The sequence below is a fragment of the Lasioglossum baleicum genome, chromosome 11, assembly GCF_051020765.1.
Source record: "Lasioglossum baleicum chromosome 11, iyLasBale1, whole genome shotgun sequence".
Classification (NCBI taxonomy): domain Eukaryota; kingdom Metazoa; phylum Arthropoda; class Insecta; order Hymenoptera; family Halictidae; genus Lasioglossum; species Lasioglossum baleicum.
Genome location: NC_134939.1, coordinates 5,328,389 through 5,354,278, shown reverse-complemented (window position 1 = coordinate 5,354,278; position 25,890 = coordinate 5,328,389). Strand labels below are relative to the sequence as shown.

Here is a 25,890-nt window from a genome sequence, read left to right as displayed (position 1 = left end):
ACAACAGCGGACGTACGTTTCTTAGTTTTACGATTTATTTTCGCGACGATTCGTAAAACATATCACGCGGAGGGCGTAACAGCTTTAAAGACGAGCATTCAACGTGTTTCTTCGCCGTGAGCTCGCTGCGAGAAAAACAAATCGCGAATGTTGTTTGCGAACGCTTCTTTTCCGCGGAAAAAAACAGCGCGTGAAAACAGAAGCGAATTGATTCCCGCGTTGAAACCAACCAAATAAACTGGAGCGAACGTGTTGTGTATACCAAACCGGAGACATACAGAGTACATTGATCCGGACATAATGCAAATGTTGCGAGCTGACGCGACATTCGAGAAAAACAGGGAAATGTGGCCACGCGAATTTCACTTTCTGCTGGAAACAAAACGCAAAGAACGGAATTTACAATTTTTCGTACGGCCCTCTTTAAAACGTGGTACCATTTTCGGCGACATCCCCAGGCGAATTATCAAAATTCTTTATCATAATTTTATCACTTTATATTTGCACGCGGCTTTATGTTTGGTATCGTGAATTCGTTTGTTAATTTCTTTCTCCGACAATTTTCTAGATCGCGATTTACTATAATTTTCTCTTCGGATTCTAGCGCATCTTTCAAATTGTCAAGTACTTTGCCACGTTGACGCACACCGTACAATAATACGCTCGGGCATTCGTTCGTTGTCTCAGAGTTAGAATTGTTACATGCGAACTCCGCATCTTCTAGAACTTCGCTCCAGCTCACATTTCGTTCATCCGCTAATTTCGTAATCATTGACAGAATCGCAGATTCATTCTTCAGACGCAGTAGAAATCTTAATGTGCTGCACATTGTTAGTTATCATAAATTCTTCGAACTCTGGAGACGTGAAACAGCTAATCCCTTAAACAAATGAACTATTTTTCGCTTTTGTTCCTCTCCTCCTTTCCACGTTGTTCTGATGGATTTAATTTACGTTCGCATGATGTTTCGCACCGTGTAACATAATCCGCGTTACATTTAATCAAATACGTTTCTCCCGTCAGTATAAATAAAATCTCCGACCAATAATTTTATTTTACCTCGTACCATATTAAATTTTTTATTGTGCAACGCGAGAAAAATGAAAAAAACAAGAGTTTTATTCCGCCGGTGTTATTTTCCGGTGCACGCAACCGTCATTGTTGAAGCGACAAACTCTACTATAAAAGCTCGCCTGCGATTCAGTAATACCGAGGCAGTTTCAAAGCACAACTTCTCGTTGTTGCCGGTTATGTTTTTTATATGTCTAAATTCCCCTTTTCGACGGGAACAATACCTATACATATATATGTTTTAAACAATAACTCGCTCCTAGGAAGATACAAGGCAAACGAAAAACAATGTTTGTGCGAATGAAGTCGAGGCTAAATGGCGCAACACTTTCGTCAATTTCGCGTAAAATGATCTGTGATCTATAAAATAATTTAGTGCAAATTAAATGTTATACAAATCTTTTTGTTAATCTGAAGTTCGTGTGGACTATGTCAATTTTTAATGTGTCCTTGCAAAGAAGACACTCCAATCTTTAAATCTATTACAGTTTCAGTGCCGGGAAACTGTTTTCAATTTTTTCACAGACGTCAGAATGCACAGCAAAAAATCTTAAAATAATACATAGCTTACCCCACTATATTCGAAATACGACGAAAGGCGATCCCAAGCTATCCTCTAAATCCTCCACAGTCGCAAAAAAGTCGTACACGATTAATGCAAAATAAATATCCCCTCCATTGTAGTATATCATTGTGGTATATCGGTGTGAACCAGTACTACTGCGACGCAGAGAGTCGCAGTCGCCGGCACAGTTCAAAGTCTCGCGTCTCTTCACAATGTAATACCAATATAAAAATCTTTTAATTACTACTTATTTTTTTATAAAACTTTCACCAATATATTTGTGGCATTTTTCTGATTAAAATAATACCAAACCCGACATACTTTCACCTCTATTTAGTGATTTAATTGACGATGAAAGTGTCGGACGCACGGAAGGACGGCGTATGGGAAAGAAAGAGACGCGGAGAGTCGGCCGCGCCCTTTCTCTCTTTATACACGCTGTCTTTTTCTACGTTCGGCTCGGTTTTGAAGCTCAAAAAAATAGTGTTCGTCATCGAACTTTGCAAACGAACCTCCCCGAGGCTTTTACGACTATAGAGGATTTACTGTAGTGAAATATCGGTGTTAGTCCGATATTTGTTGTCCAAATATTTTTTGGATCCAACTGTAAATCTGATGAACGCCGTAATTAATCGTTGTGTTAAAGTGATCATTTTTGAGGCCGTTTGACTGATAATAATTTATAATGCATAAGCATGAATCCTATTTTAATGTGGTCGATCGTGTTGCAGCGATGTGTCAGTGTCAACGAGTGTCCGAGAGTGGCTCCGTTCGCCTGCGTTCGACGCGCGACAGTGGGAAGACGAGGAGCTTCTGTTGATGCTGCAGACGATGTTCGTCGAGCTCGACCTACCTCAAAAGTTTAACATTCCTTTACCAATCCTGAGGAACTTCCTCTACGAAGTCTACAACAACTATAACGAGGTGCCATTTCATAACTTCAGGCACTGTTTCTGCGTGGCGCAAATGGCAAGTACACATCATGCGCATCTATGCCGTTCAGAAACGAACGAAATTAGTTTCCTAGGAAGAATCCTCCGTCTCTGTTCAATGGCGACGCTTGCGTCTTGATGAACCGACTTCATATCATACGCTTCTTACGGAAATTATGATCGATATCTGAAATTATAATTTCCGAGCACTGCTCGCATTTAAATATCACTTGAACAGAAAGATTGATACTTCCCTTCTCCTCTCGGAGAGGATTTTTTATTATAGAGAATGTTTAAGGGACAGTTCTCCGTGACAATATAATACGGAAATAAAGAATAAAAAAATTGCGATTCCAGTTTCGTTTTTTAGTTATTAACAATTAAATTTTGTCCCACCTGTAGTCGAATAGCCTTTACAGTTGTGTCACTCGAGAAGAAGTTGTTCTTTTCTTCAAACAATTGTTTCTATAGATGGCATTTATGGAATATACAATCATTTAACTGTATCAAATGAAAACCCATTCAAAGAAACTTTTACATTACTAAAGTTGATTGTATTTATTAAATTGCTAAAAATTCAAGTGTACTGTGAATGAATGCACTGTATCTCATTTTTAATCAGTCGAAACATGCTCTTTGATATAAAAGACGAAATGAAAACTTATTTGAATTTGAAGAATATTATTTGGCTGTCGCAGAATGAGAACATTTTAAATGACATGTATCCATTAATGAGTATTTGTCAAATAATTTATTTCGATAATGCCCAAGCCTGTTTTAGTCCTGAAGTTTAGATAAATTAGACTTTAGTTTTGATAATGATATTAATCAATCTTGTGACTTTGTAGATGTACGCGATAATATGGGCAGTGGATCTGCCGTCACGGATCGGTGATCTTGAGGTTTTTATACTCATTGTCTCCTGCATCTGCCACGATCTAGATCACCCGGGATACAACAATATTTATCAAATAAACGCCCGTACCGAGTTGGCGCTCCGGTACAATGATATCTCGCCTCTCGAGAACCATCATTGCTCCGTGGCCTTTCGCGTTCTAGAGGCGCCTGAATGCAACATATTGGCGTCCTTGGATAACGCAACGTATCGAATAGTGCGCGAAGGGATCATCAGATGCATCCTTGCAACAGATATGGCCAGGCATAACGAGATCCTTTTGCAATTCACCGACACCACCCCGGAATTCGATTACTCCAGCAAAGCCCATATCAATCTAGTAAGTTACCTTTTCGGAACATGTGTCCGCGACACATCTCGAAATAGTTACAGAAATGCTCACAGAACTCCGTTGAAAGATCGTACATGAAAGAGAAAAATGTTCTGCACTGAACACGTCTCAGCAGGGTGTGAACGTTGCAAAAATTAACCATTTTTGTGAACTTATTTTCAATGTCTCGGTACATCTAACGTTATAATTATTTTGTGGTTTACTCGATCACTTGTTTGTCATACAATACAATTGTTTACAAAGCCATAATTTATCGTTTCTTGGTTTTAGTTCGCCTAATTATTTCAATTAAAGTAGAAGTTTCTAATAATTTTTAAACTCACAAAAATAATCATGAATACAAACACACTATTGCAGATTTTATGCATTTATTCTAAGAATGAATAGGTGAAATATGAAGCGCCATAAACAATAGGAGAACTTAAAAATGTTGGGAAAGGATTATATATAAAGAACTATATAATTGTAAGGTGTACCTTCAAGTATTGATTTGCATCAGGATAAGTTAAAAATTTTGTATTATTATAATCCGTTTATTAAAATGATTAAGAAAAAAATTGTTATAAAGAACTAGGTGTAAGGTTGTAGCTTCGAATATTGATTTGCATCAGGTGAACATAAAAATGTTGCTGTATTATCGTAAATTTATTAAAATTATAAGAAAAGAATTGTATATAAAGAACTAGTCGTAGGGTGTAGCTTCGAATATTGATTTGCATCAGGAGAACTTACAAATGTTGCTGTATTATTGTCAATTTATTAAAATGATTAAGAAAAAAATTGTATATAAAGAAGTAATTGTAGGGTGCAGGTTCAAATATTGATTTGCATCAGGATAACTTAAAAATGTTGCTGTATTATCGCCAATTTATTAAAATTATTAGAAAAAAATTGTATATAAAGAACTAATTGTAGGGTGCAGATTTAAATATTGATTTGCTGTTCCAGTTATCGATGATTCTCATCAAGGTAGCCGACATTAGTAACGAAGCCCGGCCAATGGAAGTTGCCGAGCCGTGGCTGGATATGCTGTTGCAAGAATTCTTTAAGCAGAGCGACGCGGAAAAGCTCGAAGGACTTCCGGTGACGCCTTTCATGGATCGTGACAAAGTAACCAAACCTTCGTCGCAGGTTAGCTTCATCGGCCTGGTACTACTTCCTTTGTTTGAGTCCCTTGGGGAGTTGCTTCCAGAGCTGCAGGTATGTTTACCGATACTTCCGTTACTGAGAGAAACGAAATTGGTTTCTGTGATACAGACTGACTCTTGTTTCCGATCAAACTAGATAGAGAACAGTAAGCACGTTCATTGTTTAGACATTAATATAATTTCGTGAAAGTACTGAGAGAGTGGAAATATATTTTTTATAATTCCTTTTTTCTTGTAACGGATGCAGAAAATTCTTATTTTGCACGAAGATCCGCAGGCTATTTGTATTATACTTTATTATGCATCTGCCTGCTTTTTTCTCACATTCATTAGCATAAATTTCAATGCTAACCTTAACAGATTTAAACTAATTCAGAATGAGCTGCTTCTTACCGATTTTGCTGACTTTGGAAAATGTTATCATTCCGAATCATTTTTTAATTGCAAATTCCCTAAGAATCTTTCAGATTATTTACAAAAATGGTAGCAATATACCACATTAGCACGAATCATTAACACACATTTTGAGTTTATAAAGTAAATAAACTACTATTTATTAACTGGACCTGTAGAAATACATATATTTTAAATTAATCACTTGGAAGAAAAAATATTTTATTTGGCAACTATTCAGATATATTTGTAGTCAACTTAATACAACAGGGATAATTAGATCGTATTCGTAATCGTATCTTGTAATCGGTGCAAACAATTAACCATAAACGTTTTCCATAAGAATCCACTGTCCAATTATTACGAATCGATTAAGTTTCGGGACAGGTAATAACGTGGAGAAACATCTTCGTTGCAGAGTCTAATAGTCCAACCAGCGAGAGAGGCACTGGAGTACTATCGCAGACTGAACGAGGCGGCGAAGGACGAGCGCCACCATCGAAAGAGCGTAGCAGATGTAGGCGAATCGACACCTATGGCCACAACACCTGGTGGTACGAGTTCGTCAACCGTGGTAAAATCAGTTTCATCGCACAGCATGCGCTCGAAGCGTTCGGTCGGCACGGCTCATTCGAGGTCACGATCCACCGACGAGGACTTCACGGAGAATCTGACAGGGGAGGATGCCGAGAACATCGAGAGCTCTGATCCGGAGACAGCGACGGAGGTAGAGATCAGCGAGCAGACGTTAAAGTTCAAGATCTCGACGGAGGGCACCTTATCAGGCTCGGGAACAGGTAGGAAAAGCTACCCTGGTAGCCGGAAGGGTAGTCGCGAGAAATCTTCACTGGATTATCATAATCACGACCTGGTCAGGGCTGTCAGAGAGCACGAAAGAAGACGGAGTAGAGGAGAGAATCTTGGTAGCAACCTGAGTTCCCCGGTAAGCGCGAGGTCAGCGGAGGGAACGAGGATCCAAGAGGAGCTGGGCAAGGAGGAGGACATGGTCCAGCAGGACGCGAAGATACGCGAGGGAAGATTGGTCGAGGGGAACGGGAACGTGGTGGCCAAGCCGCAACGAAACAACTTAAAGAAACCGAGTGGTTCGATGGAGAATGATCAGGAAGTCAGGTCTAGTCGCAAAGAAGTTCAAAGAGAATCGATGGTATTGCGATGCTGCTGCGATGACAAAACCGGATCGAATAATCACAAGTCTATCCTCTCCCGGCTGAGGAACTTCACGGACAAGCTGAACATCAGCTTCGAGTCGAGAGACTCTCTTTCGCCGAAACCGACGAAACACGTGACGAAGACGCTGAACAAAAGCAACTCGGTAAGCAACGCGTCCGCGCCGACCACATCGTCTAGACACAATAATTTGTTATCGGTGTGCAAGCGGTGCAATCTCGCGAAACTCCCGGCCAAAGAACCGAAGGCTATCGCAACGGTGGTCGAGCTGCGATCGGTGGACAAGAGAGCGATGACTCTACCGAAGGTCCGGAAGTCCGCGGATTGCAAGAACAAGAGCTGGAGGACGGTGTTCGCGAAGGAGAAAAGATCGTCGACCTCGTTGGAGGCGTTGCCGAGCGAGCTGGCGGAGATCTCATTGGCGAAACACAGGCGAAACTTTTCGAATCCTGAAGGTAAATCGCAGAGCATGAAGGAAGTAAAGGAGCAGAAGAGCGTGGACATTGAGTTCAGTGAGATCAATGTGCGCGCGAAGAACCAGCCGAAGCCAGAGATCGTTGTCAAGACTGAGCACGGGTCCGGGGAGGAGTTGCAGAGCGACATAGCCAAGGTGGAGATACGAAGGAGCTCGGCGAGCATGGAGGACATATCAAAGATGGCGAAACAGACTGAAGCGGTGATGCTCGGATCGTTGGAGCCAAAGAAATCGGAGCAGCGTCCTCTCGCTGGTAGCCTCGACTCGATGCTGTGCAAGGACTCAACCAAGTCCCGAAAAAAGCCAATCTTCTCTTCGCCGGCGTCCACGAAGAAGGCGTCCCCGGGCCTGCTGTCGCGGTTCAAGTCCGGCATGAGCGTGGACAGCACGAGGAGCAACAGCAACAGCGACTCCTTGCACGATCAAAGTTCACAGTCGACGAGTGGTTGGATATCCACTCTGACAGCGAGCTTCCGGCCGAAGAGACAGGTGACAGAGGCTCCGCTGTCTTCGCATCCACCGCGTTCGCTCAGCCGGGAGGAGATCAAGTGATACGGCCTGGCCGCCGGGGACTCATCCGAGAAACAATTGTCGGGCCTGCACAGGTGGCTGGCTGAGAATTTCCTTTGTTGCAGTGGTTAACGCGTTCATATCGGTCGTCAGTCCTCGATCAAGCTACTGTTTCTTTTCCATGTTAATTCCGAGGGAAAGTCGCAGCAGATCGGAGGAGGCAGACGGAGCCAAAGAGAGAGAGAGAGAGAGCGAGAGAGCGAGAGAGCGAGAGAGAGAGAGAGAGAGAGAGAGAGAACGAAAGAGAGAACGAAAGAGAGAACGAAAGAGAGAGAGAGAGAAGTAGTTAAGACACCCGGTGATCGGACGAGCCAAAAGATCGACATTCGAGGATTCCTGGTCTTCCGGCAGTTCACTCGCGACGCGGATCGACTGCGTTCCAGACGATCTCTGTTAGTTTCAGAATTTGTTATTTAGCTCGATCTCGCACGGTAGACGTTCTTTCGAAAAAAGGGAGTTCCGACGAAGCTCTCACGAATTCTTCACGGGTTTATGCATCACGACCCGACCGGCCAAGCCCGTCAAGGATTACGGAACCGTGACAATCCTCTGTCCAATAGAATCTGCATTCCGTTAAGAAACACGTCCTCGCGGCAGACTTCGTTGCGGATTCTCCTGCGTTACCGGTCGAGTGTTCTCTTTTCGCCAGACTGAGGAAGACTCGATCGCCTTGCGCAAGAAAAGTTGAAGAACACGTATGAAAAATTCGCGCGAAGCGTTCGATTGCTTCGCCACGTCGAGGACGGCCTGTAACATAATAACAGAAGAAGAGGATAGCGAGAGATAGGAAGAGCGTATGATGCTGTGTGCATGCGAGCGTGAAAGTGACAAAGAGAGTGAGGGAGAAACGAAATGATTCGGTGTAATTGTGTATGTGTATGGATGCAAGAGAGATTAAGAGGAGGAGGAGACGGCGACGCAAAATAACACGTTGTAAACGAGGATCAAACGCAATTTCAAAAAATGTCTTAGTACGTTCGTGTAGTAGGTCGATTAGCTGTTTCCAAATGTAGCCAGAGAAGTGTGTGAATCTAATTAGCATTCGTGTCGAAGCCAAACTGTCGAACAGGTGGCAAATACCAAATATACATGTATATTGCTCCTAAATATCGATCTCCGTTTTGAAAGCATAGGGTGGGAAAAGTCGGCAGGAGAGCGAAATAACGAAGGAGGAAAACGTGACCGGATAAGTCGGAGAGAAAAATGCACTTGGCTTGTGGGGGATGTCAAGGAGGGAGAGAGAGAGAGAGCGAGAGAGAGAGAGAGGAAGTGAGAAAGAGATAGAGAGAGAATGATGCGCGGTATATAAACTATTTTATTTATTGTCCAATTAAAAGAATAGCCTAATCATTAATGTTGTTCGTTATTATACATATATACATAAAGAAAAAGCTATATATGTACATATGTATATACATATACATATATATTGTTCTATATGCGTATATCTATATACATATATATATAAAAATATATGCAAGATGCAATGTATACAAAGACATGAAAAAAAAATATGCAACTCTGATCGGATGCGTACGTATATAAATATATAGACATATAAGAAAAAGAAAATATAAAGAAGATCGAATCTATACGATACAGGAGGAGAGTTAAGCGCGTAGATAGATAGGAAATGGAATGGATTTCGAGACGGACACCTCGTGTCTAATTGCAATTGAACATCTAAAACAACATAAAAGGATCAAAAGTAATGAGAACAGTACGGGTGAAATTCGTTCGTATATCGTGAACACCGCGACGAAAGAGACGAATTAAACCGTGAACACCGATGGAGAACGTGTTGGACAACGATTTCGTTGATCTGTCAGAAATTTAGATGCATGTTTAAATAAATGGTGTTTGCTCGTGACAATGTGTCTTCCTCTGATCAAGAGTCAATAGTAATTCGTGTGACACGCGTCGATGGAACGATTCTACCTTCTAGTAACGATGCTTACGGCTTTTTCTTAACGGGGTATTCTCACTCGGGAAGTTAAGCAATTTTCAAATATACACATCCGTTGTTTGAACCTTTGAATTTATTTGTATCGAATTTTTTAAATTCCTCTCTGAAATAGTCGAATGGAATCAAATGCATCTGTGGAGAACGCTGGATTCTTTTTAAATATGTTTATATTAAATTTTTATATATGTATTTTACTTCATAACCTTAAAATGAATTACAGCTAGTCGGATTCAATTTACGAATCTGGGATAAACATATCAGTGCCAAAAATGGATACTATGAACAAACAGTCATCCATTTTTGTAGAAAGTAAATAGCAGCGCTGCGAGGGCTTGCCTTGCGAGTTACATTTTATCGATGGCTAGCTCTATTTTTGCTTAGAATTTAAAAAGCCTGAATTGTATAATTTTAAGTATCTGAACATAACAAATGAAAGTAACATTAGGGTGGTCGTGATAGTGTTGAATATTGCCCAAAGTTGGGGAATGCCCCCTTAAGTTCCATTCACAACATTTTCCGAGTCTTCGTTCGTTCTATTCGTTTGTTTCCGAAAAAGCTAAATTTTTAATAGATCGACAAAGTCAGCTCCAAGTCCGGGTCACGTGACTACGTTTCAGAGGAGAGATCGACCGCGAAAATACACACGTGCACAGCCTAACAGGGTCTTCCCTCGTGGAGAACGGAACCCACGTGACTAGTTCGTCCACAGCGCGCCATTACGCATGTGTATCTCAGTCTTGAACACGATTAGTTCTCTAACGGCGTCTCGCTTTCATTTATCATTTTTAGATGTTTATATTTTTATACTCCAACCAGTGTGTCTGTACGGCGATTAAAAACCGCATGTATTGTTGAACTCTAGTCTTACGTTATTGTCTTCAGCACCCAAAAAACTCGTTTTTTGGGCACTCTCTTCGGTTTCTACGGCGATCGTAGAGCGGAAAGAAGGAAACCGCGCGCACGTCTGCAATTCGCGATTCGCAATTCGCGCGAACTGAGCGACCCTCTGCGTTCTGCGTAAACAGTTGTTCGATATTTCACTTTGAGTCTGCGGGAAGAGATTCGAGCGAATTGGCGAGCGCGAAACGAGAACGATCCGAACACAATAGTTAGCGTACACAAACAGCGAGCCAAGGGAATTCCGGCAGCGATAAAAAGCAGTGGTAGCGAAAAAAAAACTCGAAAATGTCCACTGCATTTTTCGAAATTGTTATCGATTTTAGCTAGCACTCGAATTCACCTCTGCGCGACGTTGCACCACCTTGCGGGAATTGTCTGCAGGGAGAGATAATTAATGTTCGCGCTAGATGTTGAACTGTCTACAATATATTTTATTCGAATCGCGGAATCAATGTTTCTTCGTGAGTTTTAATTCGTCACATTTCTGGATAACGTTGTAACAAAGCGTTAAACGGCCGAGCAGTTTCATTTACAGTCAGTGCTGCAAAGTTTTAAATAGAGGAAGACTCCACGCTATCTTAGGTTCAAGTGTGTTCAATAACAATTTCGTCTGCCTGCTCAAAATTAGTCATAATTTATTTTATTTTTACATTTATCATGTCCATGTAATAAAAGTGAATGTTTCCAAACTGTTCGTTTATTATACTTTTATTTTATGCGATTACTGAGAGACTGTCACTAAACTGTATGTAAAATGTTCCGCGTTCCATTAATTAACACTGTTATTCGAGACACCGTTCATCGCGTAACTCATTCTTTATTATCTACATTAACTTTCCACTCACGGAACGTTCAAACTCTAACATTATTTAAACGTTCAAGGATGTTTCCATTACAAATCTCTTCCCGCGGCGCTCAAGATTTGTGCAAATGATTTTCACCGCGACCCCTTCCTGCGTTGGATACGTAATCTCGCCGCGCCATCCGTAACAATAAATCGAAGTGAATAAAAAGAAAGAAGAAGGTAAGGAGAAACGAACGTTCCGCTCGTGCAAGCTCCACGGCAATTTCGAAACGTGTGGAGGATCAAAGAAAGGCTCGACGAATACGAGAGAATCAACGACGTCTTCGAGCGAGTGAGCTACGTCGAACCATAATAACGTTGTATACACGCTATAATATAAATTATTAAACTTCCGGCGGTACGAAAGAAAAAAGTGTTTGGTCGTACGTCGATGGGTCAGCGCGACGTTGAAACGGGGTAGTCCGATCAACTTGAAAAATAAGAAGCGGACGTACTCGACGACCGAATCGAGTCCGGGTATCTCGAAGTCGTCGATCCAAGTCAAACACTCTTTTTGTTCTATCGCTCGCTGTCTGTGCCTGACCTTTGTCAATATTTATTTGTCTCCTCCTAGACAGTAAAACCGATTATCCGTCAGATGTATTACTGAGGCGATTTTCCTAAATCTTTCGGACCAGCTGTGCCGACAATCGTACTTTCCAATCACCGACATAACACAACCGAGCAACACGTTGATCGTCGCAAGTCCCACGATGGACAAGTCCCGATCAAGTCACTCGGTTCTCGAAGGAGCCAAGATCGCAGATGATACGGAACTCGAACGGTCCAACGGTGCCGCAGCGTGGTGCGTTTCTACTCGTCAATTTCGTCGTTTATCTGCGCCCGGGGTAGTCCTCGTGTCCCAATTATTCTCGTCAATTACGTGGAACCGTAATAGATCATCCCTATTCTCCTAGGAACGTAAAGCAAACGTCCACACTGAAGAAACGTCGAGCTTCGTCGCCTCTTGTTGCCTTCTTCTACTTTTATCCGGTAAAAGCGGCGACTTTTTCAAGACACATGCGAAGTCAACTAAAAATTGCTCGCTGTTGCTTCAGTGTGGACATAGCTTAAGAACGCGACCATGAACGCCGTGGCAGCGTCTGGACTCGAGACATTCACGCGAACGACAGTAGTGCACGGTTAAGCGTCCGCAGTCGGAACCGAATGCGGAAGTGAGTAGATGGCTTCTGGAAAAGCAAGGAATGTGTGCGAGAGAGATATCGATATATCAAGTTTCAATCGGCCCGCTCGAAGCTTATTCCGAGGTCCCATTTTTTCTTTTTTTGGAATTAGCGGGGTACTCACGGACACTTAAACGTGCGGAGGTTCAAGTGTGCACTACTCTGTTCACCTTCGGTTCGAGTTCCTTTTCCGCGTGATCGTCATGTTTCCGGTCTCATCGTCCATTCGATCCACTTTTTTAAGAGATCAACTAAGAAAAACTAACGACCTATAGTTACTGTAATAAGAGGAACAAGTTGTGATGTACGAATCGCACGAGCAAAACAACTAGTTTACGTATAATGTATATTTGTCTGACGGGAAAAAGAATCGTGAAACGATGGACGCAGAATGCTTGCTGAGCTCGCGGGCGAGTTACTACCACGACATTGTATAGTTATTATATGCGTGAAAACAAAAGTGGTCCATGTATATGGTCAAGGATGTATGTCAGCTGTCGTTCTCGTGTAATCACTAGACTGCGGATCTTTATGGATTTATTGTACAAGAAAATGTGCAAAATACAAAAAAATAAAAATTTGAATTAAATCCACTGTGGTTCGTCGTTTCTGCTTCAACCGGATCGAACTACGGATGTGGAAGGACGCTTTCATGGTACGAGTGGAAATAAGTAAAAACTCTATGAAACAAACCCCCCCCCCCCATAACGTGAACTACAGTAAATCCTCAATCGCTGTCCGGGGTCGCCTGTGCGAACGCTGTCCAGTGAATACCCACTCCACTGCCGGCCAACGCCGCACTATGTGCCAAACCGACGAAATCTGTGTAAAAATCAAAGAACTTCGAAGAACAAATCAAAGAGACTCACTAACTTATTTCGGGCATTTTTCTGATTGAAATGACACCAAACACGGTATAATTTCAATTGTATTTAGTGATTTAATCGACGATGAAAGTTTCGAACGCAACGAAAAACAGCGTATGGGACATTCTTTGAACTGCGACTATCCGCGTCTCTTTCTTTCCCATACGCTGTCCTTCCCTGCGACCGAAACTTTCATCGTCAATTAAACCACTAAATACAGTTCAAATCATATCGTGTTTGGTCTTTCTTGAATTAGAAAAATGCCAGAAATAAGTTAGTGAAAGTCCCATAAAAAAAACATGTAATTAAAAATAAAGCATTTTTAATTGTCATTACATACATTGTGCCGGCGTCGGCAACACGCTTCGACCACGCGATCCGTGTTTCATTCTGTCCTTCATAAAAAATCTGTCAGTCATAAAAAAATAATGTCCGTATGCGACCGCCGTCCGTGCAGAACACAGCTGTTGGACAGCGATTGAGGATTTACTGTATAACGGACAGCTGTATGACACGCAGTTACTGCGATACAATGTAGAAACAAACTAGGAATATTTACATTTAGCCTGCTTATGCAGGCAGTGTTTACTGTCTTCATAATTTCTACATTTATTGTACAGAAGTGGGTTAACGAACTCCTGTAACGATTTTCCGAATATTCACGTGCACTCCCATCAGCGACGCCGTAGTGGTTGCTCTTGGGTCTAAAATCAACTTGTCCGTTGTTTTTTCACAACGTGAGACCTCGCATTTGCTTATAATCTTGAACAGTCCGAGTTTCGATTGCATAAGACCCATTCGAAGTCCTGAAACATGAATTAATCATGAAACAATGATACAATTACAGAAAATTGTGTTCATCTCGTTTTCACCAGAGATCGAAAAATGATGGGATCTTCAAAAATTCCTACATTGTACGTATGAGTGAACTTGTATACATAAAAGGGTCCTCCCGTCAGATTTCAATGACCTTTAAATACGTTGTCGAGGTCACCATTCTGAACAACATTTCGCTGTAACGTTTTTGTCGGTCGGCTTTAGTTTACGGAGGTAATTGCAAAACAGCTTCATTGGTTTACTTTATCACGGTGACCTTGACAACATACTTCGGGGTCATTAAAATCAGACGGAAGTACCCTTTTCTACAAGATCATCTATGTATGTTCCAATGGGAATGGATACAGAAAAATTCTAGAAACTAATATTCGGTTGTAAAGAAAGAAATGCAGGATATTTGTTCCTTTGTTTTAATTGCAATTTTATACCAATAAATATTTATCTTAATTTAGTGAGTTATACGTCATTTTAAAGCTTGTTTTACGCTGTATTTAATTATGCTTTTGATATTTGATTTTATTCAAATTTTTATTAAATTATTTGGCTTTTATTTCAGGATGTCAAAACGCGATTTTCGTATTATTTTTTTTCTACGAGTTAAAACTAGGCCGAAGTGCCGCTCAAGCGGCTCGGAATATCAACGAAGTACAGGGCGAAGGTAATATTATAGTTTGAACTCTCGTAGAAATAAATAATACGAAAATCGCGTTTTGACATCCTGAAATAAAATATAATTTAATAAAAATTTGAATAAAATTAAATATCAAAAGCATAATTAAACAGAGCGTAAAACAAGCTTTAAAATGACATATAACTCATTAAATTAAGGTAAATATTTATTGGTATAAAATTGCAATTAAAACAAAGGAACAAAAATCCTGTATTTCTTTCTTTGCAACCTGATAGTTCTAGTTCAAATAGAACTTGTAAAATATAAAAATATAAATTTTTCTATTGCAGCGTCTAGTAGCCTAGAACTCGGAGGAGTCCAAGGATTGAAAACAAAAAATAACTATTTATTTCGATAGCTGTTACGAAGTGTTACTAACCGATACAATTTCGAGGTCCCTCGCCGAAGGGGAAATAAGTGAAAGACGGTCTGTTCTGTTTATTCTCGTCGGTAAATCGGCTGGGATCGAATTTTTCCGGGTCAGGAAAATATTCTGGATCGTAGTGCATCCCGAACATGGAGATATACACCGGAGTACCTTTCTCCAGGATCAAATCGGAATTAGGGACTTTGTAGTTGGTGTTTACGACGCGTTCCAGAAATCCTAGTGGTGGATGCTTGCGGAGGGTTTCCGAGACGACCATATCAAGGTATGGCAGTGTCATTATCTGTAAAGAAATTACATTTTATGTTAGCTTCAATTGATGTAACAAAGAAATGTTCTAGATAAAGAACAGACGAAGTTTTTCAAATTCTAATTATATTTTTATAACGACATTTGGTCATTCTGCATACAACAAATATGCATTAACGGTGAACGTATTGAACACTAAAACTATATGTCGTATTACAACAGTTACACGATATAATATACAGGGTGACTCACTTAACGTTAACTCCTCAAATATCTTTGTTGTTTTCAAAGATAAATAAATGTCTGGAGGAGTTGAATGTTACAAGTTGAATGGTAAAATGGGGCTCATACGAAACCAAAAAAATCGTTGTTTTTATGTCATTTGTTTTAGAGATTTTATCAACATTTTTTTTAGAGAAGTTACCTTCATTTTTAAAAATGGAATTACCCTTTTTTAAACAACTACAATGATAGTCACTTTCATTACGAATTCAGTGACTGTAATTACTCAAGGTCATTCAAGGTCACGGACAGAAAAAACCTGACGAATTCCGGATGTAGCGATATGTGAAACGGATGAAATTTATGTCGGGCCAGAACTCGCTTGCTTCTCGAGCAATTTCTCTCTCGTACTCACATGTGGATTGACAGCTATAGCTGCTAAAATATTAATTTCATTGTCTTCAGTAGTCATGGGATTCTTTCGTTTACGCTTTCTTACATCTACACTTCCAGCATTTCTAAATAACTTGTAGATATTAGTAAAAGTCAGCCTTGAAGGAGTGTTTCGCTCAGGGTTATCATGTCACACCTTTCAATCATTGGATAAGGCATAGCGGAATCGCGTTTGGAAACATACTGTTAGTAAATAAATCGCAGCGTCATCGGCTAGTGGATATTTGAAAACATTCCATAGTCTCACTGGTGATAAACCTATTCTGCTTCCATATTTCAGTTTTATACATTTTTTCTGTCCGTTACCTTGAACGACCTTGAGTAATTATAGTAACTGAATTCATCAAGAAAAGAGACTATCATTGTGGATGTTTAAAAACACAACGGGTGATTCCATTAAAAAAATGAAGATGACCTTGACATCCCTAAAAAATTACATGAAACCATAAAATTGTTTGGTATCGTATGTGTGAGCCTCATTTTACCATTCAACTTTGTCCTGAAAACATTTAATGTATCTTTGAAAACAACAAAGATGTTTGAGGTGATAACGTTAGGTGACTTACCCTATATATAACACTAGATTGCCTAAGGAGGTCATTTTGACGGCTTCCCAATTTCAATTAGAAAAACAATTATGTATATAATGACACAGCTTCTTAGGATTTTGTGACTTTTTGTACAACATATAAATGCGTTTATTAATAATTGTAGTTATACCTATATTGCCCAAAAGCAGTCATTTTGACTGCTTGGGAAATTTTAAATAATCAAATGACTCTTATTATTGAATTGAGTAAATTTCTTATATGACCAGTTCGGCTCTGTATCGAAATAACAGTACATAATAAATTGTCGATTTGGGCGTATATTTGATAAGTTGCAGTTGCTCAATAAGTATTAGTATGGTCGCGGACAAGTTACAGCGCGCGGCCGGGCAGCGGAGTGGGGATTCGGCGGCTCGGCGCTACATAATGAATAAATTATTTTTTTTCCTAGTGAAGTAAATTTTTTTGTGTTGTTAATATTTATTAATAACTTATTATATAACTGTAAATAATATAAAAAATAATAAAAACTAATTTTAAACCAATTTCTTTACACATTAGTAATTCTTTCACAATGCAGTCATTTTGACTGCTTTTGGGCAATACAGGTATATGTATACTAAGTTTCAGTCTTTCTAGTGTTAATAATGTACATAAAAGAAGAAAATTCAATAATGTCTTCGTAATTTCAATAATTGTGAAGTAAAAAATGTGGAACCGGTTATTTCGCAAACATTTCGGATATGAAACTTTAGGGATGCAATCCCTATTTACACTAATATTAATGAAAATATGAAACTCGATTTTCATTCTAATTTATTTTTAAATAGTTAGAATAGTTAGATCCCCTGGAGAGTTGAGAAAATCATTTAATTGCGCATCGGTTATCAATTTTACAAGCTTGTCCGTTTTGATGAAGTTCAATACGACAACCTTTCTTATCGCATATATTACGATAAATTTACGCAATAGATTATTATACATATCATTCTGTTGGATGCTGTAAATCCGGCCTGGGCAGTTTCGTATCAATTGAGGGGCGTTTGAAGCGCCCCTACACAGGTTTCCCGAGCGAAAGAAATTTATAATCATAATTGAATCTACATACCATATCGTATGTAATTTTTCCGTCATTTTTTTCGAGTGCGTCGAGGATCTCATTTCTCAGAGTTGTTTGTACGTCCATGTGTAACGCGAGTTCATGGAGACAGAAGGCTATGACAGAGGAAGTAGTTTCAAAGCCGGCAGTGAAGAAAGTAGCTGCTTGTGCCACTAAATCGTCCCCGCTGAACTCTGCAATAAAAAATCAATCGAAATTGTACACTGTGCAGAAAGAGAGACGAAAAAAGCGTTGATTACGTAATGTAAATAGATTGTGGATTTTCTGTATTTGTTGCAAAATCGAATAGGTGAAATTTCAAGTAGCAAGGAGATTGAATTATTTTAAAAGTGTCAATATATTATTTTTTTAAAATTAAACAAATTTGCAAATGTCAATATATAATTTTCAATTCATTATAATTATTAAAGAAAGAATTAATTTTCTAATGGTTTCTAGTTCTTTTACAATTGACTCGCGACATTTTCATTTTGCATAATGATGAATAATGAGACTACAGTGTGGATCTTTATGCAAAATAAACATTTCGAAAGTCAATTGGAAGAAACAGCAGTGGAATGAAAATGTATTTCCGCCTCCAATATTTTAATTAAGTCAAAAGTAGTATAACAACTGCATGAAAGGGCAATTATAGATAATTATCAGTTGCAATATGTCGAACAATTATTATTTTCTTGTTGATATGTTCATCTCTCATTCCTTCATTTCACTCACGCAACACGTATGTATATCTAGACTCTTAATTCTTACATAATATTCTCAAATTCTTCCAGTATCTTCACTGCTTCGAATTTTGCTTATTCATTTCCGTTATAAATGCATGAAATTTGCAGTCTATTGATGACCTATTGTACCTCGTGAATTAGTATGTTATCATTATTCTATGCAGCATGATAAATGTAGTTTGTAGCAACATTCTGCTTTGCCTGCAATACAACCATTTCATCGTATCAAGGCATTATCTTGCCTTGACACTTGAAAGGCATTATCTGCCTTTCAAATGAAAATAGAAAAGTCAATTAGTACTCGATGTAACTTTTATCTGTTACATTTGTCACTTTTCTATATTTATTACTTTTATCATCTTTTAATTGCTCGTACATTTATCAAATCACTTCTACTTTGTATCAATTATTCACTCCTTGTATAATACATTAACATTTAATTTGATGTTTAAACGTTTAGCACAGTGTCAGCACCTTTGCAAAATTACATATAAAATATCTTTATTATTATTATTAATGACTAGACTGCGGATTTCATGCATTTATGACAAAAATGAGTAGGTATAACTCAAAACAATAAAAAGATTAAAAGAGTTTAACAATGTCGAATTACGATTTTGACCATATAAAAATTATTAATGAACAAAATTAATTTTTACTTGGCTCCTGTAGATTGCAGTTGATGTATAAAAATTTTATTTTGCATAAAGATCCGCGGTCTATTGATCACACAAGAAGATTTATAAAGAAAATAATATTATATTTGTTTCAGTGAGTCTCCCTCTCTCTCTCAATTATCGCGATAGAGGAGATTTTTGGTAATTATGGGGGAAAGGGGATTCCTTACATGACCGAAATTGATGACCTTGAAAGGTATTGTCGAGATCATTATTTACTTGTCACAGTTGTCACTGCCTCCCGACCTTAGTTTCCGAGATATTAGATAAAAAACTGTTGTAGCTAACACTGATAGCTTTTTTGAGGAGTGAGTGTAGTTGACCTTTACCACATATTTCATGGTCATCCAAATCGGTCAGGCAAGTATGTAATCTTCTTTTCTGTATAATTGCCTTTGTTTCGCAAGGTCATATTCGCCGATATTTATGGACTATCGTTGTGGTATCGTGTAATTTAATTAGTGTAACGTTAACGGAAAGATAAATGTAACCACATATGTCAACTAGAGATATGTGGGAGCGGGACGGGACGGGATCTTGAATCGAAAACGTGTCTTGTTTTCTTGAATATGACCACAGTGTTAGATTTATCTAAATAAAACATCAAGTTTTATTGATGATTTTGATGAACTTGATAATTTATAACTAGACAGCGGATGTTTATGCAAATGCATATTTTTATAGAAAGTAAGTAAAGTTATGGGACCTGGACAGAAATTTACGTTGTCTGTAGAGGATTTTGAAAGTATAGTTTGTAATAAATAACTATTAACATTACGTTTACTGTTTTTGCGATGGCAACTGGAAGTACGCGTGACTTCTCTTTACACGATATTTCGAAAAACGAAATTATATAGAAGACTCTTGTAGCATAGATAAAGACTAAAAAACAATGTTAAAAGATTCGGTGCAGTGTTAGAAATATCGAAAAAATTCACGGCAAAACCCGAACACCCCCGGGAATCCCGAATATTCTCGGGAAATCCCGGAATTTTCGGGATCCCATTTCGAAATGATACGAGGCTTCCCATTCCGTTCCCGGTATCGGAATTCGGGAATTCTCGGGTTCCCGCACACCTCTAATATCAACTAGAGATAGCGGTTTTGAACGCGTACTAAAATGCACGTGTACATGCAGCACATGAACCGTGTAGTACGAAATTAAAGACCCATGAATACGGATCCGTGTACTGTCCGTCCAACGAGAGTTGGCACAGAGAAACTCGTAGGTACCACGTGGTGTCCCTACTCCGCGCTACACGCCCTCCGCGATTGGCCGAATCGCTTGACGAAGACAGCAAACGAGCGTCTTGAGTGCAAGTGCAATAAAGCGATGTGGTGACGTCGAGCTCCTTTCACGACCGTTCCCGCCAGAACCTAATGGAACCTAAGCGCAAGAGTCGGGCCCGCAACCGAACGTCAGGAGTGGGGTCTCGCAGATCCCCCTGCACCTCACTAGCAAAATCTGTGCCAACTCTCGTTGGACGGACAGTACACGGATCTGTGATTTCTATCGAATTCTTTTCTACTCTCTTCAACGAAAAACATAAATGCAACAGGAACGAATTCTTAACACGTGTCGCAATTTGATTGATGAATTGAGATCCAGATTCGTTTGCTACACATGTCCACGTGCATTTACATACACGTGAAATAGGGATCTCTAATATCAACCTTGAAACGGCCTTCGGAGGAAGTATTTTTCAAAAAGCTTCCATTCTGTGCTTGCCTTGCTCTGGTACGGTTCCATTTGTGTTGTTAAAATTCATTCGAAAACTTTAGAACTGTACCAGTAAATAGTAAAAGTTATTGCCCTTAATCCATTTTCATCAAGACTAAGAATTAATAATATACCGAAGAAATAACTTACGAACTCCATCAATACTGCCCTCGTTCTCGTGTGTCTGTTTCAGTTCGATTAGTATGTCGATTAAATCGTTCCTTTTTTCTCCTGTCTGGATTCGTCGATTCATCACTTCCCAGAATACGGTCCGTAGATATTCGCTGGTTTCTTTGCCAAAAAATTTCGCGCGTGTTGGCTTGGCTAAATATGGCAGGAAAAATATAACAAGAAACTCCAGACCACGGAGCACGTTGAACTCGAAGATTTTACTGCCGAACTCCCGGAACGGGTCCTTGGGATTATGCAACGAATTCACCTGAAGCCCGAAAACCGTAGTTGCAATCAAATCCGTGGTGAATTTCGCGGCAAGGTCTTTCATCTCCATCATTGTTGGAGTAGCTGAAACAGAGACATTGTTATTATTAAACTTCGTATTTAATCCATTTATGACAACAATATTTAGGCGAAATATGTAAAATTCAGCTTACTGAAATTATTAAAGGAGTGGACAAATTTTTAGAGGATTCTTACGGCTTGCAATTATTGATGATATCGAGAAACATTTCAAACAAAGGTTACACTTTTTTTGTATAGGTGGAGAACCTCTACTCGAGGTGACTTTTTATTTTTTTAATAGAACCGTGTATTTTCACCAATCGACGTGGTTCATTATTCCCCTAAAAATTGTTAACCTTCTTACACACTGAAACACCATATTGATATTTTACATAATTTCATATAAAAAGAGAATTGTTGAATTTCTCTCATTATTTAATCCTTGAAAAGTGTGGAACTCCTCAAGTGGTACGATTTTGGCAACTTTGCCTTGTACTAACCCGAAGTTGATTCTTCCAGTAACCGATCTAGCTCATCAGCAACTGGAATCATCAAGTTGACCATTTTCTTCAGCTTCCCGGATGTGAAAACCGGTGTCAGCTTCGATCTAAGAGTTTTCCAGCCCGGATTCTTCATTATAAAGAGGTTCGAATATCCAAGTCGGTCACTCACATCTGCCGCAACGTATCTATCAACGAACAGACTAAAGTCCTTGACCAACACATGTTTCACGAGTTCAGGATCTCGTACGAGGAAGAACGGTTTGTCGAAGATGTAGAATCCCACGTAAGGCTCTCCTTTGAATTGCTCATACAGATCTCTTGTGAACATTGACGCTGATTTCTTCTGCGTAATACAGTCTCCAAAATTTCCAACGAACGGCGTTGGAGGAAGTTCTTTGACACCTCTTTTCAACCAGTATCTAAACTTTCGAGTCGCGTACATATACGCGCCGATGATTAGGGACGCGAAAATTAGAATGCTGTCTAGGGCCCAGTGTGGTGTGAGGAGGGCCATGTTGCAGAAATCTGGAAAATGAGAACGATTATTATTTTCACCTGCTTTATACTCGGAAACACAGATCCTATCTTAACTTGTACACTTGGACACTTGTGACTTAAAATATAAAAACGTATTGTTTTTGTAATGAACTACTTAATACATTACCGACTGGTGATTATTGCATAATTTTGAAAAATCTATGGTACATGGCTAAACACTTTTTAATGGAATCTTCAATAGCAATAGCAATTTTCATTGTGAAGTCACAAATCACCCTCAATGACGTCATCTAATAGTTTCATTTAAGATCGCAATGTAAAAGAAAATTTCTATGCTTTTTTTTGGTACAGAGCACAATTATTGAAAATCCTATTGTGGGATAAAAATAACTGACTACGTGCAGGGAAATAAATAAAACAGTATATATATATTTAAAAATAAAGAAAAGACAAAACAGTCACACACAACGCGATTGACTGCACCTCGCAGGTAAAAACTCAACGTAATACCCGTTACATACTCTTAACTCTGACCGCAACTAGCAGGCCGAAGTTGTCTCACGTGCGCTTTTCTCTCGACTGCCTCGTTGTTTTAAGAAAACGCGTCAATGGCTCGCACTCTACGCACACACGCACATACACACAAACACACACACACACACATACAGTTCCTTAAAGCTAAACAGTCGAATGCTGTATCTTAACCTAAACAGCCGAAGAGTATCGGTCCTCGACGGCGCCGAAATCCAATGGAAAAAAGTCGGAAAATCAAAGTGTAAGATCGGCAAATTTATGTATCCTAAAATGTTCGTAACATTTTCTATGTTCTAAAACTGCCTTAAATTTTAACTGAATAAATCAATTTATTATTAAAATTGAGGCTGAAACTTTACTGTCAAATTCCGTGCATTTTCGACACGGTCCCGACGCACAGTGTGTCGAGTATATGGGAATTCGGGAAAAAAGTCATAACTCTTAAACTATGCAATTTTCGAGTAAGGTACCTTAATACTCTTTGAAATAAAATGCAAAGACGAATCGATTGGTATATAAAAAAAAATTTTTTCTAATTATTTAAAAAAAAAATTTTTTTTCCAAATTCGACAACTTTGTTTTTTATGTTTTTTTTATTGAGTTATTTTCGATGGACTTGTTGAAGTCGTCATTGTTCCACGACGGAACATATTATATAAATAATACGCATAAACTAAATGATATACATATAATACAACACACAATAACAAAAATACTATTACAGAATATTGTAAATATAATATGTAGAGTAAAAATAAATACTGTAGGAAATGAATTTACAGATTATTAATAACTTGGACGCGTTTGCGATTGACTATGTTCGGCTTCAGTTTCACATCTGATACTTTTGACCACGACGGCTATCGTATAAACAATTGAAAATAATGGACTGTATATTTAGAATAACATAATGAGTAAACATATTGTCTTTTCGTTTCGCGCGGACTCAAGTAGGAACTCGATAGACTACGTAAAAGGCGTGGACGGCGAACGCACGCGTCTCAACGTCAACATAAATTTCTACTATTGTTAACATTTGTGTATATTTATGCACTTAAGGTCGACCGGCATATCAAGTCTAATGTGCTTTAAATTAATATAATACAAAATCTCAAAGGAACCTATTGGTACTTTCTTTAATACTCAATTGAAAGATTGTAAATATTTAAACAATTTTAAAACTAAATATATAATTTATAAGAATGAAATTGAACACATATGTAAGTACTTATGAGTGTGGGGCGCAATATTATATTATTCTAACATATACCTACACAGCGACTCCCATTAATATTCGGACACTTTATTCTATACGATGCAAACTTTTTTCGGAAGCTAGAGCACTTCACTACATGATGTGAAAAGAAATTTTTTCGGAAATTTCAATTGGTCGGAATTGTAGAGAAAATACTAAAAGATCCATTTTACAACTTTTTTATGTGGGCCTATATTGAAAATTTTAAAATTACGTTTTGTAGATCTGTTTCAATTAAACATATCCTGAAAATTTCGTCAAAATCGGTCGACGTTGCAATGAGCTACAAGCGTTTAAAGATGGTAAAAATTGCAGATTTTCACGATTTTCGGCCTATAACAGCAGTAAATCTAACAATTCTTACATCTTTCAATGACTGTCATTTTTCCCCGCATCAATCGATTTCGATGAAACTTTCACAATGCATATAACCCACATATATCTACAAAACATATTTTTCAAAATTTCAATATAGGCCCGCATAAAAAAGTTGTAAAATGCAACATTTAGTATTTCCTCTACAATTCCGGTCAAATGCAATTTTTGAAAAAATTTCTTTTCACATCCTGTAGTAAACTAATTGCTCTAGCTTTCCAAAAAAGTTCAAATCGCATAGTCCAATATTTGAAAAGTTACGGTGTTTTTAAGAGTGACCGAATATTAGTGGGAGTCACTGTATGGTTTGTATTTCTTTTATTTTGTCGTCATTGAATATGAATAAAAATTTGTTCGTATTTAGGTTGTAGATTATTTATTAATACAAATACCTTGACAAATACGTTATTGTATATACAGGCAACTCATTTTGATGAGGTTAATAGTATTTAATATATTGCATTCAGTAAAATTTAACTTGTTACATTACAATTTTTTATTTTTTTGTCATTATTGGGTTATGAGGAAGCCCAAGTTGGACACTTTTGCCACAGGCACTTCATACCCTCGTTACGGCACTGACTTTTAGAACTCGGTAGGTTTAGTGTTAATAAATTGCCTTACATTGGACGTTCCAAAGATTAGAACTGTATTAAAAAATGTATCTGAATCTTTTTATACAGGATTGAGGAGATGAAGTTTATATTTTTCCAACAATATTTTTTTTATTAGAAAGAATAAATAAAATTAGGACGAACAACACATACTTATTTTGTTGCAGGTCCCCACTATCGACACAGTAAAAACTCAATCCCGTGGCCCGATACAAAACAACAAACACATTCCCAAAGTCTTCTACTGTGTTTTCTGGTCACTTTTAGAACCGTAAATGCGACTTATGTACTCGTAAGTGAATTTATATATGTACGATTATCCCCTCTTTCAAGGAGATTGTTTCATGCTTCATCATTGTTGGTTACTGGAGTATCTCTTATTACGTAGCACACAATTTTTAATTTTATATGAAGAGCAAACCTCTGAGTCATCGCATGAGCCACGTGCGTAGAGAAAGAGTCAAGACTGTCAGAGGCCTACAAAATTGAATTATAATGAAATTATATAAGTGGACCACGAGAGTATTCGGACGCCCTTTAAGACAGAACATCTTTTTAAAAAATGAACCAAACGACTTCACTTTTTTGAGCAATTAGAACCATTGATTTGAAAAATTTGCAATTCGTAGGAATTACATGGAAAAATAAAAAAAGTTATTCTTTAATGTTACGTCCCGGAGTCTGACTTTCGCGAAAA

General features: G+C 38.5%; 2 protein-coding genes across 4 annotated transcripts in view; one reads left to right on the top strand and one right to left on the bottom strand.

Moving 5' to 3' along the window:
* Pde9 (phosphodiesterase 9) overlaps window positions 1-13,076 on the top strand; it is a 216,787-nt gene extending 203,711 nt beyond the window's left edge. For all 3 annotated transcript variants that reach the window (XM_076433829.1, XM_076433828.1, XM_076433827.1), the window contains 4 exons: window positions 2,368-2,605; window positions 3,417-3,803; window positions 4,764-5,015; window positions 5,775-13,076. In XM_076433829.1, coding sequence (XP_076289944.1) covers window positions 2,368-2,605; window positions 3,417-3,803; window positions 4,764-5,015; window positions 5,775-7,571 — 2,674 coding nt within the window. In that variant the 3' untranslated portion in view covers window positions 7,572-13,076. The remainder of the gene's footprint in view (window positions 1-2,367; window positions 2,606-3,416; window positions 3,804-4,763; window positions 5,016-5,774) is intronic.
* LOC143213719 (cytochrome P450 6k1-like) lies at window positions 12,970-25,487 on the bottom strand. The gene is made up of 6 exons (XM_076433831.1): window positions 25,347-25,487; window positions 21,915-22,442; window positions 21,106-21,477; window positions 17,822-18,006; window positions 15,236-15,524; window positions 12,970-14,155 (listed from the first exon to the last, which is right to left on the bottom strand). The coding sequence occupies exons 2-6, from the start codon at window positions 22,429-22,431 to the stop codon at window positions 13,977-13,979; spliced, it is 1,542 nt and encodes a 513-aa protein (XP_076289946.1). The 5' UTR covers window positions 22,432-22,442; window positions 25,347-25,487; the 3' UTR covers window positions 12,970-13,976.
* Between the last annotated feature and the right edge of the window lie 403 nt (window positions 25,488-25,890).

Coding starts and splice junctions, on each gene's coding strand:
- LOC143213719 (XM_076433831.1), bottom strand. CDS start 22,431: ATGGCCCTCCTCACACCACACTGGGCCCTAGACAGCATTCTAATTTTC. Junction 21,478..21,914: donor ACTGGAAGAATCAACTTCGG/GTTAGTACAAGG, acceptor TCTCTGTTTCAG/CTACTCCAACAATGATGGAG. Junction 14,156..15,235: donor GGGACCTCGAAATTGTATCG/GTTAGTAACACT, acceptor TTCATGTTTCAG/GACTTCGAATGGGTCTTATG.